The following is a 16,404-nucleotide window of genomic DNA, read 5'->3' on the forward strand; positions in this document are numbered from 1 at the left end:
CATGAAGGAAAGTGCTGCCGAGAGCCATCGTATTTTACTGGACGTTTATGGTGACCATGCTTTAGTCGAACGAACGTGCCAAAAGTGGTTTGCACGGTTTAAAAGTGGCAATTTCGACTTAGACGACGGACAACGACCCGGACAGCCAAACAAACTTCAAGACGAAGAATTGGAGACATTGCTCGACGCAGATGCATGCCAGATGCAAGAAGAACTTGCAAAAGTATTAGGAGTTGATCAAGCAACCGTTTCCAGACGATTAAAATCATTAGGATTCATCCAGAAGCTTTGAAATTGGGTGCCTTATGAATTAAAGCCAAGAGACGTCGAACGTCGATTCTGCATGTCGGAAATGTTGCTTCAACGCCACCAAAAGAAGTCGTTTTTGCATCGGATTGTCACTGGCGATGAAAAATGGATTCATTATGATAACCCAAAGCGCAAGAAATCGTATGTGAAGCCCGGCCAACCATCAACATCCACGGCAAAGCCGAATATCCATGCTACTAAGGTTATGCTATGTATTTGGTGGGACCACAAGGGTGTGCTCTATTATGAGCTATTGAAATCGGGTCAGACGATCAATGGGGACCTCTACCGAAAACAATTGATTCGTTTGAAAAAGGCCATCGCGGAAAAACGACTAGAATATGCGACCAGACACGAATCAATAATTTTTCATCATGACAACGCTCGGCCACATGTTGCAAGGCCAGTTAAAAACTATTTGGAAAACTGTGGGTGGGAAGTTCTACCTCACCCGCTTTATAGCCCAGACATAGCATCTTCCGATTACCACTTGTTCAGATCAATGCAGAATGCCCTCACCGGAATACGCTTCTCTTCAGAACAGGGTATCAGAAATTGGATTGATTCTTTCTTGACCTCCAAGCCGGAGAAGGTCTTTTGGGATGGGATCCACAAACTGCCAGAAAGATGGGCAAACATCATAGCTTCCGATGGGCAATACTTTGAACATTAAATGTATACCAATTTTTTCACAATAAAGTTTTAATTTTCGTAAAAAAACCGCACGAATTAATGCATACACCAATATTTAAAAAAAAAGTCGTTAACTTCGGTTGCGCCGAAGCTATAATACCCTAGACAAATACAAAGGCTCCTTACAAGAACTTGATTCTGATCGTTCATGCAGAGAATATATTGTGTGCCTAAATTCGTGAAGATACCTCGTCAAATAAAAAAGTTTTCCATACAAGCACTTGATACTGATCGTTCAGTTTTTATGGCAGCAATATGTTTCAGCGGTCCGATATCGGCGGTTACAACAAATAGTCCGCTCCTTGGGTAGAAAAGGATGTGTGTAAAATTTCTGATCGATATCTCAAAAACTGAGCGACTAGTTTGCATATATACAGACAGACAAACGGTCTTGGTTAAATCGACTGAGAATGTACTTTATACATATCTAAAAATAATATTTAATAGTTATTTAAATCGACTTAAGGACCCATTTCGAATTATTTGAACGAGTATTTTGAAATTCGAATCTCAAACAATAGCTTAAAATCGGAATCTGGAAATTACCATAATATAGAGATAAGGTAAATTGCCAAATTTGTAACAAGAAAAAAATATTTGTTTCAATTTAAGTCAACAAATAACGTATTGACGTATTTTTATAAATATTTATATACCCAAACACTTAAGAACGTTTCTCAACATTCTCTCAGAAGTTGTTGTACATTTTACAACATCTAATTGAAATTTATATTGAGTAGTCTTACCATCGTATGAGTACAACTAGAAATATTTCATTAACCATTACCATCTTAAGGTGTCATATTACAAGAACATTGTTTACACTTAACTTAACAACGTAACTCACAACTCACATATAATATAAAGCAAAGCAATCACTTCAAACACTTACAACACTGTAGCACGTTACTCGTGTGTATAAACAAACAGTCCCTCAACTGAATTTCTAATGCATTAAAGCAAAAGAAATAGTCACTTCAAGTAAGAAAGTATTAAGTTCGATTGCAGCAATAGTTCTTGCCCAGCGAAAGTCGTCTCAAGCACCTGAAAACACAATAATGACAAGAACCGATAAATTAAAGACATAACTTAATGAACCATATCAGAGTCATTTTGCTGGAAAATATTTTTAGATGTGGTCAAGCTGAAAACTAGTATCACAATGTTTGCGGATTGTTACAACAAAGGCATTACTGTAGATCTAGATTATGTCGCAAAATAAAGTCATATTTTTAAAGCTAAAAAACATTCCTTCATCGCAAGGCCAAAGACTCCTTCACCCTTGTAACATACATAATTCCTCCTGCCAATAAATATACTTTTAAGTCGACCGGAAGTTAATACAAGTACTTTAGTATATGATACCTAGTTTTGGATGCTGGACTTCGATCATTGGTGTTGGGATTGCCTTATATCAGGAGCATAATTTAGAGTAAGTTTTATTTCGATAACTGCCTTCATGCTTGAGTTATCTATTACGAAGAAGACAATAACCCCAAGTCATTCCAAATGGCGTTCTTTGGAAAAAGAGCGCTGTTATACAATAGTTAGATTTCGTTTATTTTGAAATATGTTACACAGAAATTTTAGATAGAAAATTTTCACATAAGTGGGTTACACCCATTGTCTAAGTTTGAACTGATTGACATGCGTGCAATTTTAGTAGTTTCGGACGGTGGGTTGTAACCATACGTCGACGTCATATCTTAATAAAGGACTAAGGTATATCACATTTTGTTTTATTGTTTTTGAATATATATCCATATCGATAACTATAATTGTATTGATTAATTTAAAACTTTCGAACAACTATTATACTTGTATGAACAAAACTATTATACTCTATGCAACATGTTGCGACAGTATAAAAATCAATAGACAATCAAACGTGTTAATGACTATAAGCATTTAATGATTGACTGTGACGCTAATTGAAAGAAACTACAGTGGGATTGACCTTTGGAAGCACAACACAAACCACACGCATACAAACTGATATAATTATGTACATAATAGATATTCACTATTATATTATATATATATAATATACATATTATTAACAACAAATATGTATTTTTTTTTGTACTCATAAAAAATGTATAACTTGTCCATTACTTGTTACTATTTATTTGCGATTTTAATGAAATTTTCTGGATAACATTATCGATATCAGTTTTGCTGATCCATCGGAATTATCGAAACCATTGACATTTTGAATTATTTTTCGTATTTACTATTGCTAATCTTATAGGCACGAATAATCCATTCTATTGATAATCTCAATACATACAAAGAACCCAAATATTTGAAATGCTCGCGTTATCGAAGAATTTAACCGACAATAAAGATATTGTTTATTAAAAACTATTGTAATTTCTCATCATCATGAAATGTGAAGTTTTGCATGACTTGTGCTCATCGACTATCTGTTGTACTTGTTGATTGAAATAGTACACGAAATACATGAACTGCAATTCGTGAACGCACGCAGGTCTACAATAATTAACATTAGTTGAATCAAATATTTTAATCTTAGAATGAAGGTGTTAGTGTTTTTAATTAAAACTAAAAAGAAAAATTAAAACTAAAAACCGAAACTATAATAACCTTCACAGGTGCATTTCTTATACCATAAAAGAGTATAAAAATATCTATTTCTAGATTTTGATCTAGATGGACAGACAGACGGACATGCCTAAATCAATTGTGCTCGTCACGTTGAACATATATGTTTATATATTATTTTATAACGTATCCAACGTTTACTTCTTGGTGTTACAAACTTCGTGGTAAACTTAATATACCCTATTATGGGTATGATAAAATATTTGCAGATACACATATGTACATACATACAAAATTATTCCATCATAATTATCTTACAATCACTTATTGGGTTTTCCTTGTTTGCCATTTCAGCATATAACACCACATTTTTAACCACCGTACACCCCCGCAGTGGGTTGTCAAAAACAATACACACTATAAAATGCCGACTACAGTATCAGATCTCACACTGTCATCGGCAACGTCTGCCGCTATAACAACAACAACAGCAATGCCACTAACAACGACAACGAAATCTATGCTAAATGGCAAAGCCATGCATTTGCAAAACGAACAACAACAAAGAATAGAACAAAATGACAAAAGTGTGAGAAATGGCTTAAAAGAAAGTGAAGAACAACAATTTATTATTAAGTATCGACAAAAATATTATGATATAAGACGTTTTCTACAAAATCATCCAGGCGGGATGAATACACTGCGTGGCCTAAACAATAGCGATATGACAACACGTTTCCTGCACGCTCCACCACACTCGGACGCTGCCATGTACCTGATGAAGGAGTACGAAATCAAACCCACACAATTACAGAATGACACCAAAAGGAGGCATCGGCTGCATCAAAACGTGGAAGATGAACTGCTTGCTGTTGATAATGAACAGCAGCAACAAACCTTTTCTGAGTCCAATCAAAATGGCATAGAGTTGTTAGGCGATGCTTTGCACGAAGAAGACAAAAATAATAATCAATTGGACGAGAGTATGGAGGTGAGTTTAAGAAATGCTAAATAAAGTGAGGGAATGGATAAAAGATAAAAACAAAAATTGATTTCGTTTTAAAAACAAGGTTATTTGAATTAAGCTAAACTTTCAGGAAGAACATACATGAAGTCGTTAATTATAACAGTGCTGCCAAGTGTTGTTATATTTGATGTTGCTAACGTATTTTATATTAACTAATAATGATAAATTTTGTGTTAACAAATGTAATATTTATATGCATTTCAACATAGCCTCATATAAAATTACACCAAGGTATAAAATATATATATATAAATAATAAACAAGCTTATCACTTTAGTTGAAGGAGAATTGATTATCATTTTTGCAGTGTTGGTTTTTAGGCCATTTTGCATTTACACACACATATATTGTATATATATAACAAAATTTTATGATTACTAGATAAATATATACTTTTTATTGACGCAATAATTTAAAGAAATAGTAATTATCACAAACACTTTGGGTGTATCTCTTCTGGCATCTATTTAGCGATAACCAAATAACTTTGCTTACACTAGTTAACAGCAATATAGATAAGATAGGATAATATTTTTTAGAAAAAGTAAATTAAGTACAAATGTACTATGTATGTATGGATGGATCTAAAAATCACTACAGTTTGACAACTGCGACTTAAATTCGAAGGTTAAGTGTCAGAAAAAACATTAACTTCGCTTACATCAAAGCTATTATAGTCTTCTTAGGTGCATTTTTTATACCATTAAAGTATATAAAAAGATCTTTATCTTAATTTTAATCGATCAGTTGAACGGCAGCTATATACAATATTGGTTCAATCTGAACAATTTGTTCGGTGATTGTAGCGCTGATTTGGACAATTATCTGTACAAAATCTTCTGATGATATTTTTTCGAAAAAAAAAAGTTTTCTGTGCAAGAACTTGATGCGGATCAAGAGAACGTATAATCAGAGAACTTAAAAGAACGGTAACATGCAGGTTCGAGAGTAAACATTTGAAAAATTTTAATCGGGGAATACAGGTCACAACCAAGGAATTCCCCTAGTAAAATATTAACATTGTTTTGATCTTTAGCAGAATGGAATCTATAGAATTACAGCTTTGATAACATGATCAAGCAGAGAAATTTGATGAGGGAACCAGAGAATGAATTAATGCTATGTGTACATTTTTAACTATGCCTGGTCAGTAACTCTTTTGCCTCGATGTTATGAGATTTAAAAGTCAGAAGGTGACCTCACGGGAAGCTGGCTCTACAAAAGTAAAGCAGGCACCGTACCAGATGAATCTCACGCCGCGATGTGGTTTGTTTTATTGTTTGCATTTGCACATATTTTATGTTCTCTGGTTGATCGATCAGTTTATATGGCAGCTACATATATCTTCTGTCAGTGTTTCAACACAGCTCAGAAGATCTGCGTTTATATGGGGTATGGTCAATCATGTTTCAAAAAGTTTTACAGTAAAATCATTACGTAAAGCTGCGAAGCGAATTTTAAATATAAATTCATTTTATTTCTTTACATACGCTGTTAAATAAATATTTTTTCAGTTTTGTTTCATATTATAATCGTCTTAAATGCAAATGCTATTTAATTTGAAGTAATTATTTTCAGTTTATATCAAATTTAAATAGATTTCAAAGTTTTCAGGTAGTTAATTACATAAAAATGTATATCAATAGATTCTTGGTTTTCATACAAATATTTACTTGCATATTTATATAATATAAGAAATAATATATTTCATTAGTAGATATCCGTACCTAAGAATTAGGTGGTTTTCTGTTCTGTTTACATATACATATGTAGCTTTAAAAACAAATATCCAACTCGCACACACATGCAATGTTGCATATCAGAAATCACGTAGTTAGTTATATAATCGCACAAATATACGAACACACACCTCGATGGCTAAACATTGGAATGCCTTAAGGAATACATAAAAGGGAAAAATAAGTATTCAATGCTAATGACAAAGGAATAAATAAAAGCAATTAAATATATATAGGAAAAAATGTTAGTAAAGGTCAATGACATTGCTGTCATCGTAGTGTCTTAAAGTATATTTTATGCACATTTTTTTACATTTACATTTCTTCGCCGCGCTGGCTGTAGTCAAACATATACATTTACGCACAAAAGTGTTTATTTCAAATATTCTGTTCCTTATGCTTCACATACACCTTAGACTTGGAGAATACCCGTATATCGGTTTCGAGCAGTTTCAGTTCTTTCTCGATTTCGGCTTTGCGCACGCGCATACGTAAAGTTTCAGTTGTCATAGGCATGCGATTTAGTTCATTTACAAGTGCTTTGAATCCTGAAAGTATTATGAATGAAAATAATAAAAAAAAAAAAATACACATAGATATAATTTAGTCTTGTTACGCACTATTTTCAGCTGACTGAAGTGCTGCCTGACGCTCCTTATCCGATAGCGGATAATGTCCAGGTGGGCAATTGGGATCGCGTTCACTTTGACGTTGCCGATGTTCCTCCTTTTCACGTTTTTCACGCTCCAAATAACGAGGCAGACTTATATTATCTCGAGCTGCAAGCATAATTGTGGAAGTTGCATAAATATAACTGTAAAATATTTACTACCATAAACTTGTTTTTTAACTTACAACCTAGTTTGTGTATGCTACCACTAGAGCGCTTCTTGGCCAAATCTGTGTTGCTGTGCTGTGAAGTATGTGAGATATTCGTACGTCGACTACGGCCGGATATGGAAACAGCCTCAACACCACCACTGTTTCCTATGGCACCACAATCTTCATCAACGCCAACATCGCAGTCAGCACCGCCGCCGTAGCCGTTGTTTAAAGACATATTTTCGAAATTGGCACGTAAATCACCTTGTACATGAGGTTGCATACGGTAACGCAATGGTGGTTGCTGTTGCTGTTGATCTGGTGGTTCATATGATGATTGCATTGTCGTAGTTGGTGGTAATCCATCACTTTCCACCATATTATATCCATTGGTGAAGTGTTTTTGAGAGCGTGGTGTTGGTGCAAAATTGTACTTTGATGATGATTCGGGCGCATACAAGCGTTCAACATTTTCATTATTCACTGTATCTGCATCATCACCTCCAATTACTTCGCCATGTTGCTGTCCATTATATTGTTGCCCATAATTATTGGTATCTTCACGTTGCACGTATGGATCCTCCATTTGTTGTTGCGTAGCAAACATGCGGTCATCTGTATTCCCCAGACACCTTTGGTCCTCATCGGCTGATGGATAAAACGAGTGTCGGCTTTGCGCATCGTTTGCGGTATGTTGTGAACGTGGCGTGAAGTTTGGTTGTAAACCATTAAAACGTGACTGACATTCGTTGGTAGTACAACTGTTAAAAATAAATATTAATTAGCAAAAAAAAGCATACAATTTCGTTAAGGTTGCGCTCTAACCGCTTCAATGCGTCGTAAAGAAATTGTTCGTCTTGTATGTCTTCAGTTTGCACTTGCTTATGTACAGATTTGATTGTCGTCGTGCTATTTGTTCGCGAAACGCTGCGCCTACTAATATGATTTGCACAATCGCCGACACTACCAGCAACAGAAGGTCCCATAACACGGCCGCTGGGAACGCGTGATAATGAAGGACAACGTGCCACCGTTTGTTTCTATGGAGTATAAAGTAGAATAATTAATGAGTGTCAAATCTAGATTTAGAACAAAAAAACTTTCAAACTTTATGCTTACATCCAAACAAATGTTATTGTTACGTTGTTGAGATTGTGAACGGCGTCCAGCGTACTTTTGTTCCCGTAACAGTTGTTCTTGCTGCTGTTGCATTTTACTTTTATTAGTCACTCTTTGTAATTCACGTAAACTCAATTTATTCTCCCTCAGGAAGTTTCGACGGTTACGATCCATCTCTACATTTAGAGTAAAAGTTTTAAATTATTTAGTTCTGGCATTTGTACGATAATTGTAAAAAAAAGAGAAAAACAAAAGTCCTGTCAATATAAACAGTATGTGCTCCTTAGTTGCTCCTGACAACCGACAAGTCACAAACAATGGCAACGTAATATGTGCATGCCAACTAAAACCCTTATACAAACATCTCCCACTTCTTTCTTATTATTGTTATAATTGCTTTCTTTCGACAGCTATACTTACTGGGGACACTGAAAATACCCTTTAATGTTTCCATGGGTTTCACCGATGTCGCAGATATTGCACTTTTACTGCGTGACTCTACTACTCCTCCGTTGCTCATGAAAGAGCTGCTCTCGTTTCTTCGCTTATTTCCCTCCGTTTTACTGCTTTTACTGCTATATAAACTCAGACAAAATAAATATTCTTCTCACGAATTGTAAAAATAAAAATTTTCAAAATAAAATTTGAAAAATTTTGAAGTTTACGCTCTACGATTTTGACTTTTTTGTATATGACAGCAACTGTAGGAACTCAATGCCAATTTGTTGACATTCTTTGACTGTATGCAGAGAACGTATACGCAGAGAACGTAAATTATGATATACGTTCTCTGTGTATGATTCCTGGCAGTGGTGCCAAATTTTTAAAAGAAGTCAAATTGAATGCATTATTTGAACAATAACTAACGTTTGTTTTATTAATATCCGGCAGCTATGACAATTGGAATTACATTTAGTTTTAATATTATTTACAAAAATCCTTGGTTATGTTGTAATAATAATAACGAACTACTGTTATTTTCTTGCATTCCAGCATTTGGTGGATTGGAACAAGGCTATGCTACCACAAATTTCGCACATAACCCGACATTACGATGAATGGGTACATAAACCGGTAGATAGACCTTTGCGTCTTTTCGGACCAACATATTTGGAGATGTTTACGAAAACTTCTTGGTGGGTTATACCACTATTTTGGTTACCCGTCATTGGCAAGTGTTTATGGGATGAGTTTTTTCCCATTTGGAATACAGCTAGTATAAGCACGGTAAGGACTTAATGCGTACGTTGAATAATGAAATGACTGCACACACATCTGTTTTATTCACAGTTATCGTTTATGGCCGCCAATTTTGCAGCCGGCATAATCTTATGGACATTTCTCGAATATGTGCTCCATCGATTTGTGTTCCACATGAAGGTGAATGCTAATACACATCCACTCTTGTGCTCATTTCATTTTATGATACATGGACTGCATCACAAAGTGCCCTTCGATTCGAAGCGTCTCGTTTTTCCGCCACTGCCGGGCGTAATTATTGCCAGCATACTTTACGCACCACTCAGTGTCTTATTGCCACAACCACGAATCGTGTTAGCCGGCGCACTCTCCGGTTATCTATGTTATGATTTGATGCATTACTACCTTCACTATGGAAATCCTTCACTGCAACGCACACGCTTCATGTACAATATGAAACGCTATCACTATCAACACCATTTCGCACATCAGGATATGGGCTATGGCATTAGTAGTCCACTATGGGATGTCGTATTTAATACACGAATACATTTACGTAAACTACGTTACACATTGCGTTGGCGGTAATTGAAGTGAAATGCTTGCACAACCAAATATATTTAAGATTAATATAATTTAAAAATGTATATTACTTTAATGCCGCCTTGCAGTTGCTTATGAACAATGCTTTTTACTACTTTTAGTACATAGTTTTTATAAGTAAAACATTACCAAAGAAAAAAATATAGGATAAATCATTCCTAAGCCTGTGCGTACACATTGTTTTAGAGATACACGCATTCAGTAAGTTTGAATTCATTTTCTTATATATTTTTGGTACTTTATTCATTCTAGAAGTATTAAGTAGAGTATTATATGGACATTATTAGTGCATTGCCATATGGACATTAAGTAGTTTTGTACATTGCGAAAATTAAATAGACCAAATAAAATTTAAAATTAGAAAAACATTTGGAAATGTGTATTCTTAATTTTAATAAAGTACCATAAATTACAGTTGTATCGTATACGCACCAAAACAACACACTGTAATAACGTATAGAAGTAACCAATAAAAAAATAGTTGGCAACGTTTCTATGAAGATGCATCCATTTGTAACTGTACACCTCATAGTCACTGTCCGTTACTTGCATTTTTTAAGTTGCATTGCAGATCATCCCACATTTTTAACCCCATATAATATAAAGAAAAAATTTACTAGACAACTCGTATCATTTATATTTTTAAGTCATTCTGTACGCTTAATAGAAATTAATGAAAACGAACAAGACATCGAGTGAAGCAACTAAAGTAATTTTAGCTCTATGGTGCGATGATGGAATTTTTAATGCTTGTACTGCTATTTTAATACAATAAATACATACATACGTTTACTATATTTTTAGCATAAAAATGTAAGGTTACTTAAATTAGTGGGTTTACAGTAGTATATTTGAGTATATATACGCTTATTTGTTTCCTGCTGCTGCTGCTAAGTTTGTTATTGAAGCTCCAAGTTCATGCGCTTGTCGTTTTAAGCATTAAAATTATGATCAATGAGTGAATATAAAAGTATGGTAAGAGTGATATATTGATAAGGTTGCGTACGTCGATCTCACCGCCAATCAAATAGTTAAAAGTTTATCAAATATATGTTGGCTACAGCAACGAAATTGCTACCATTCAAACAGCGGCCGTTTGTGTTTTGTGTAAATAAGTTGTAGCTTGTTATATATGTAGTATATTTTAGATCTATTTTTTCTTCTTCTTGGCATTCTTCTCAACGGGCATTGCTTCGGATTTGCGCTTCTGATTTGTCTTTGCCGGTGGTGCACTTGTTGTACTCGCGCCAGTCGAGTTCTTAGCGGCCTTCTTCTTTTTCTCTTGACGTTCTTTTTCTTCAAGCTCAATGTTCTCGCGTTCAATGAGTGTTATAAGTGTATTGCAACGACGTTGTAGTTCAAGTGCTGTGCGAGATTTTATAAACCAATCGAAGCGAAACTCTGGCGATGAGCTACAAACACGAAAGGGGTTAAAGCCAGATTATCATAGTTCATGTTCATTACTTACCGTATAGCGTCACGCAATTCCTCGTAGACATTTTCTTTGTCAAAACCGAGTTTATGCAGCATGCAAACCAGAAAGCGATCTTCACGTTCCACATAATTTTTGCCCTTATTGTTGCCATATTGCAGGCGTAGTTGATGGAATGGCGCACGATAACGTGACATCTGAAAAAAATTGTTTAAATATATACTCTGTTTACATAATTTACACTTTCACTTCAACTCACCTTTTGATCTAGCGCTTTTTTAATTGATAATCTTCGTTGTATTTTTGCTTCGCCACGCTCAATTTGACCCATAATTCTTTCGATGTCTTGCAGCTCATGACAACGCTCCCAAAATACTGCATTATATTCAATTACTTCCTCGGGCGTTTTACCTTCCACATCTTTTGCAATGTTTTCTATATCATCACGTCCGTATTTCTCATTTGCTTTTATGAACTGATTAAAATCACGTTTGGTCCATGTAGTGAACCCTTGCGTTAAAAGTGATTCCTTCTCGGCAATCTCCTCTTCGCTAAGCGGCTCGGCTTCATCAATTTTGCGTTGTTCTTCTCGTTGCATTTTAGTTGCCTCCGAACCTAACTCGGGGTTTTTCGGCACTTTATAGCCTACGGTTTTACGGAAATAGTAAATCTCCTGATCGAGCAGCTCGAAAAGACGTGGTGGAAAGAATTGGAAATCTTGCACTATTGGTTGTTTTGGTGGGCGTGGCGCTTTCGGCGCTTTTGGTTCGGAAACACGCAAAGCCTCTCGGAAATATGCATCTACAGCATAATTGGCTTTACGTTCACGCTTAGGTGGTTCGATCCAATTACCCAATGCATTTAATTTTTGCTTTTCTCGGTAATCCTCACCCTCAAACTGATATACAGAAGTTGAACCGCCCTCACCGCCACCGGTGTCAACGGTAAATGTGCGTAAAGAGCCTTCGCCTAATTGATCAAGTTTGGCCTTTTCCTCGGCAGTCTTGGCTTCACCACGCTCCAAAATGGTGTCAATATCTTCATCAGTTAATTCCGAGTCTTTGGAGGCGAAGACATGATTTGCGCCGAAACGAATGATATTTAGCATTTCGTCTTTGTTCAATTGTGCCGTTCTACTGTCCACCAGGCGTCCTTGTTGTATAACCAATTTATCGAGACGCAACTTAACTTCTGCGCGCTCTACAATCTTTTCTTCCACTGTGTTTTCGGTGATAAAACGGAAGACACGCACCTGCTTCTTTTGGCCGATACGATGCGCACGATCCATAGCCTTTAAAAAGTATATAAAAACAATGCATTACAACAACGCTGTTACAAATTAAGAGTTTAGCCACACGTACCTGCAAGTCCATTTGAGGATTCCAATCCGAATCGTAAATGATAACCACATCAGCGGTGGCTAAATTGATACCCAAACCACCAGCGCGTGTGGAAAGCATAAAAATAAATTTCGAGCTATTTTCCATATTGTATTCTTGTATTTGTCTGTTACGATCCTCGTGTGGCGTTTGGCCATCCAAACGACAATACTGATAGTTATGCCATAAACAGTAATCCTCGAGTATATCCAACATGCGTGTCATTTGAGAGAATATAAGTACACGTGAACCTTGCGCTTGCAACTTGGGCAATAATTTATCAAGTATAACCATTTTACCAGAGTTATAAACTAAATGCGTGTCAGTGGTATACGGTGGACCTGGTTCGGCACCATCAAACAGATAAGGGTGGTTGGTGCATTTACGCAGCTGCATCAAAATATTTTGTAGACGCATTTTCTCCAATTTGCCCGCACCGTTTACAACGTCAATATCTTTCATTAATACTTTTGTATACCATTCACGCTGCATCTTTGAAAGGCCAACAAATATTTTTATTTCTTTCTTGGGCTTAAGACGGCGTTCCACCTCGGCTTTGAGACGACGCAATAAAAATGGTTTCAATACTGCGTGTAAACGTGTTATGAGCGCATCGTCGCCCAAGCAAGTGTTCGTGTTGAACCATTCATCAAAATCTTCGGAAGAGTTGAAGACATCCGGCAGCAAGAAATTCAACAAAGCCCACAACTCGTGCAAGTTGTTCTGCAATGGTGTACCAGTGATGAGTAAACGGTTGGCTGTTTTAAACTCACGTAAAATTTCCGAAAGTTTCGACTTTTCGTTTTTGATACGATGTGCTTCATCAATAACCATGTAGCGCCAATTGAATTTTTTGAAAACAGACTTTTCGCGTATGCACATTTCATAAGAAGTGACGCAAACATCCCATTCGCCTGGTAATAATATATCCCGTATGAATGTGTTACGGGCATCTTGGTCACCAATGAGACAGACCGCGCGTAATGATGGGCACCACTTTTTGAATTCGTTAACCCAATTTTGCAAAGTTGATTTAGGTACAACGACAATATGTGGACCAGCTTGATTTCTATAAGATTTTAGCGTGTTAAATTATCAATAAATTTTAGGTCAAGTGAACTTACTTGAAATGCTTTAGATAGCCAAGCAAGGAAATCGTTTGTAATGTTTTACCCAAACCCATTTCATCGGCCAATATACCATTAATTCCGTTTTCATACAGCGATATCATCCAGTTCAAGCCACGCACTTGATAGTCGCGTAATTCGCCATTTTTAATGTAACTGGGCGAACTCTCGAAACGGAAAAGTTCCTTCGATTGTGTATCTTCGGCCAAGAGTTCCTCATCTTCTTCCTGTTCTGTCTTACGGTGGCGATGGCTACAAAGGTTTTTTTTCTTTATTAATAACTACAGATTTTTTGTTCAAATTCACTTACTCAGCATTGCCATCTTTTTCCTTCTCTTTTTCTTTGATCTTTTTTGGTCGTCCTTTAGGCTTAGTTGGGCTTTTATTACTATTTGTCATGAAATGTGTGAAGATTTCTGTTTGCTTCAGCAAAAAATCAAAACGTTTGCCTCGATCATTTTCAATCTTGTTGTCGAAATCTACTTCCTTTTCAGCAGACGAAGTTGTTGCCTCCGAAGTGGTTTCATTCTATAAAATATTGGGTACAGGTTAAAAAAAGAACTTTGTTTTGCCGCGTTTTTTTTTTTTTGTAATAGCATGCTGGCCCGGCATTTCCAGCTGTTCGCATCGTCAAACAAATGCCAAACCAGCGGCGTTGCTTGTTCCGACAAAACATATATACATATATATATTTATATGTATGAGCAAATGAGACTCATGCTCACATTTTTCAGCGATTGTTTTCTACTCACCGAATTGTCGTTAGCTTCCATTACTTCAGCTTTCACTTCTTCTTTGGACATAGTCCTTTGTGTAAACACTATGTTTTAAATACTTTTATTAATGTTTTTTGAGTTTTTTCAGCAACAATTTGTTTTTCACGATCTTAAAATTTTGCAAGCTGCAGACAAATTTCCACAATGAAATATGACGGACGGAACGAAGTTGAATGAAACAAGCAAACGCTAGCGGCAGAATAGATGCTACACGGTTGCATTTACTATATCAACGCCGTTGCAGCAATTGTGTCGAGGCGGCTCAAATACTTTGCCACATATTCGGGTACTAAATCCCACTTAACTGTATTAGAACCCTTTTAAACAAAACATCAGTGTTTGGTTATATAAACGAAATTTCAGTTACTTGTTTACTTCAGTTTATATTGTACTGTTAATTAATTTAACAGCTATCATTTCATATAAAGACATTTTATACACTATTTATTTAAGTACTAAATATAGTAAGTGGAAAATTCAATATTAATTAATTACTGAAATATGCAATATTAAACTGTAAGTCGTTTTAATACCATTTCGAGACTCTTATTTTTTCGCATAATACCTTATTGCCCACCACCTCCACCACTGATTCGCTGACAGCCTGTTATACACCATAGCATATTATCACCGCCGCCATCCGATTCCCCGTCCTAGCTATCACTTTTCTGCGTTTTCTGCATCACCTGACGCAATTGTGGGAAACTGCTCTTTGTCGGTGGGGGATGCAAACGGGCACACAATGATATAAATGGTTCATATAAAGACGGACGTTCCATGGCATTTACGGTGTAATGTTTAATACGTTCACGAGCACACCAACTATTTGCACGATTCAATACAGACTCCACTGGATCGAGCTGCTGTTGCTGTGTTTGTGGCTGTGTTACTTGTATAGGTGGCGATGCGGGTGAATCACGTCTGTTGCGCGCACGCATATTAGCCAAAACGATTATAGCTACATTATCTTTTTTTTCCTTATTACGATCGATATCGGTTTTAATATCTGCCAACATGTCTAAGCTACTGGGATCTGTAGGATCATATACCAATACATAACCATCAGGAAAATAAAGATAGTGACGTGGCAGTTGTCCCTTTCCCTGTAACCCAGCACTGTCGTAAATGCGAAGAGACTCCCGTGCACCACCGCGTCCTGTATCCACACTAGCAACATATATATCTTCTATAGTGGGATGTAATTCCTAAATTGTAATTGATAAATCTAAATGGTTTGAACAGAGATAATATGTGATTGGAATGATTACGCCTACCGAATCCATGTTGACATTTCCATAAATTAGTTGCTCCAACAATGCCGTTTTACCAACACCTTTCATACCACATATAAGCACTTTGCCAACTTTACCTATTTTGGCAGTCAACATTTCCACTAATGATGTTTGTTGAAATTATTGCGAATTAATTTGTTTACAATTGCAATTTGTTGATATCAATTTTTACAAAATTTCACAAATCAGCTGATTCACAGTGTTGTATTTGCCACATTTATTAGGGCAATTATATTATGATCTTACAAGCTGTTCACGTTATTCATTTATTTAATTATTTAGTTAGTAATAGTTAACCATATTATACTGTGAGCAAAATAA

General features: G+C 36.0%; 4 protein-coding genes across 11 annotated transcripts in view; 1 reads left to right on the forward strand and 3 right to left on the reverse strand.

The window, feature by feature from the left end:
* Fa2h (Fatty acid 2-hydroxylase) overlaps positions 1-10,445 on the forward strand; it is a 29,652-nt gene extending 19,207 nt beyond the window's left edge. For all 6 annotated transcript variants that reach the window (XM_014235335.3, XM_070109110.1, XM_014235334.3 and 3 more), the window contains exons 2-4: positions 3,922-4,558; positions 9,268-9,501; positions 9,565-10,445. In XM_014235335.3, coding sequence (XP_014090810.1) covers positions 3,992-4,558; positions 9,268-9,501; positions 9,565-10,062 — 1,299 coding nt within the window. In that variant the 5' untranslated portion in view covers positions 3,922-3,991 and the 3' untranslated portion in view covers positions 10,063-10,445. The remainder of the gene's footprint in view (positions 1-3,921; positions 4,559-9,267; positions 9,502-9,564) is intronic.
* On the reverse strand, positions 6,204-8,999 carry LOC106617885 (uncharacterized). 3 transcript variants are annotated; one of them, XR_001330738.3, is made up of 7 exons: positions 8,695-8,999; positions 8,275-8,450; positions 7,981-8,195; positions 7,189-7,916; positions 6,954-7,112; positions 6,653-6,881; positions 6,204-6,488 (listed from the first exon to the last, which is right to left on the reverse strand). XR_001330738.3 is itself a non-coding variant. In XM_014235333.3 (6 exons), the coding sequence occupies exons 1-6, from the start codon at positions 8,792-8,794 to the stop codon at positions 6,712-6,714; spliced, it is 1,548 nt and encodes a 515-aa protein (XP_014090808.1). In that variant the 5' UTR covers positions 8,795-8,999; the 3' UTR covers positions 6,583-6,711. The 3 variants fall into 3 exon arrangements, 1 of the variants encoding a protein (XP_014090808.1); XR_004979102.2 differs by having other exon boundaries at positions 6,647-6,881; XM_014235333.3 differs by lacking the exon at positions 6,204-6,488 and having other exon boundaries at positions 6,583-6,881.
* A 244-nt stretch (positions 10,446-10,689) lies between the features above and the next one.
* Positions 10,690-14,945, reverse strand: Iswi (Imitation SWI). The gene is made up of 7 exons (XM_014235332.3): positions 14,768-14,945; positions 14,326-14,543; positions 14,013-14,267; positions 12,871-13,957; positions 11,769-12,800; positions 11,546-11,706; positions 10,690-11,489 (listed from the first exon to the last, which is right to left on the reverse strand). Exons 1-7 carry the CDS (start codon positions 14,816-14,818, stop codon positions 11,228-11,230), a joined length of 3,066 nt encoding a protein of 1,021 aa, XP_014090807.1. The 5' UTR covers positions 14,819-14,945; the 3' UTR covers positions 10,690-11,227.
* A 184-nt stretch (positions 14,946-15,129) lies between these two features.
* On the reverse strand, positions 15,130-16,300 carry kappaB-Ras (NFKB inhibitor interacting Ras like 1). Its single transcript, XM_014235338.3, has 2 exons — positions 16,066-16,300; positions 15,130-15,996 (listed from the first exon to the last, which is right to left on the reverse strand). The coding sequence occupies exons 1-2, from the start codon at positions 16,177-16,179 to the stop codon at positions 15,445-15,447; spliced, it is 666 nt and encodes a 221-aa protein (XP_014090813.2). The 5' UTR covers positions 16,180-16,300; the 3' UTR covers positions 15,130-15,444.
* Between the last annotated feature and the right edge of the window lie 104 nt (positions 16,301-16,404).

Source organism: Bactrocera oleae, chromosome 4, assembly GCF_042242935.1.
Source record: "Bactrocera oleae isolate idBacOlea1 chromosome 4, idBacOlea1, whole genome shotgun sequence".
NCBI lineage: Eukaryota > Metazoa > Arthropoda > Insecta > Diptera > Tephritidae > Bactrocera > Bactrocera oleae.

Bases quoted from the DNA above. Each gene is read 5' to 3' on its own strand.
- LOC106617885 (XM_014235333.3), bottom strand. From the start codon at position 8,794: ATGAGCAACGGAGGAGTAGTAGAGTCACGCAGTAAAAGTGCAATATCT. The intron at 7,917-7,980 runs GTTAGAGCGCAA...TATTTTTAACAG, and splicing joins CTTTACGACGCATTGAAGCG to TTGTACTACCAACGAATGTC. The intron at 7,113-7,188 runs GTAAGTTAAAAA...TTATGCTTGCAG, and splicing joins TAGCATACACAAACTAGGTT to CTCGAGATAATATAAGTCTG.
- Iswi (XM_014235332.3), bottom strand. From the start codon at position 14,818: ATGTCCAAAGAAGAAGTGAAAGCTGAAGTAATGGAAGCTAACGACAAT. The intron at 14,544-14,767 runs GTGAGTAGAAAA...AATATTTTATAG, and splicing joins TGGAAGCTAACGACAATTCG to AATGAAACCACTTCGGAGGC. The intron at 11,707-11,768 runs GTGAGTTGAAGT...AATTTTTTTCAG, and splicing joins AAAAAGCGCTAGATCAAAAG to ATGTCACGTTATCGTGCGCC.
- kappaB-Ras (XM_014235338.3), bottom strand. From the start codon at position 16,179: ATGTTGACTGCCAAAATAGGTAAAGTTGGCAAAGTGCTTATATGTGGT. The intron at 15,997-16,065 runs GTAGGCGTAATC...ATTACAATTTAG, and splicing joins GAAATGTCAACATGGATTCG to GAATTACATCCCACTATAGA.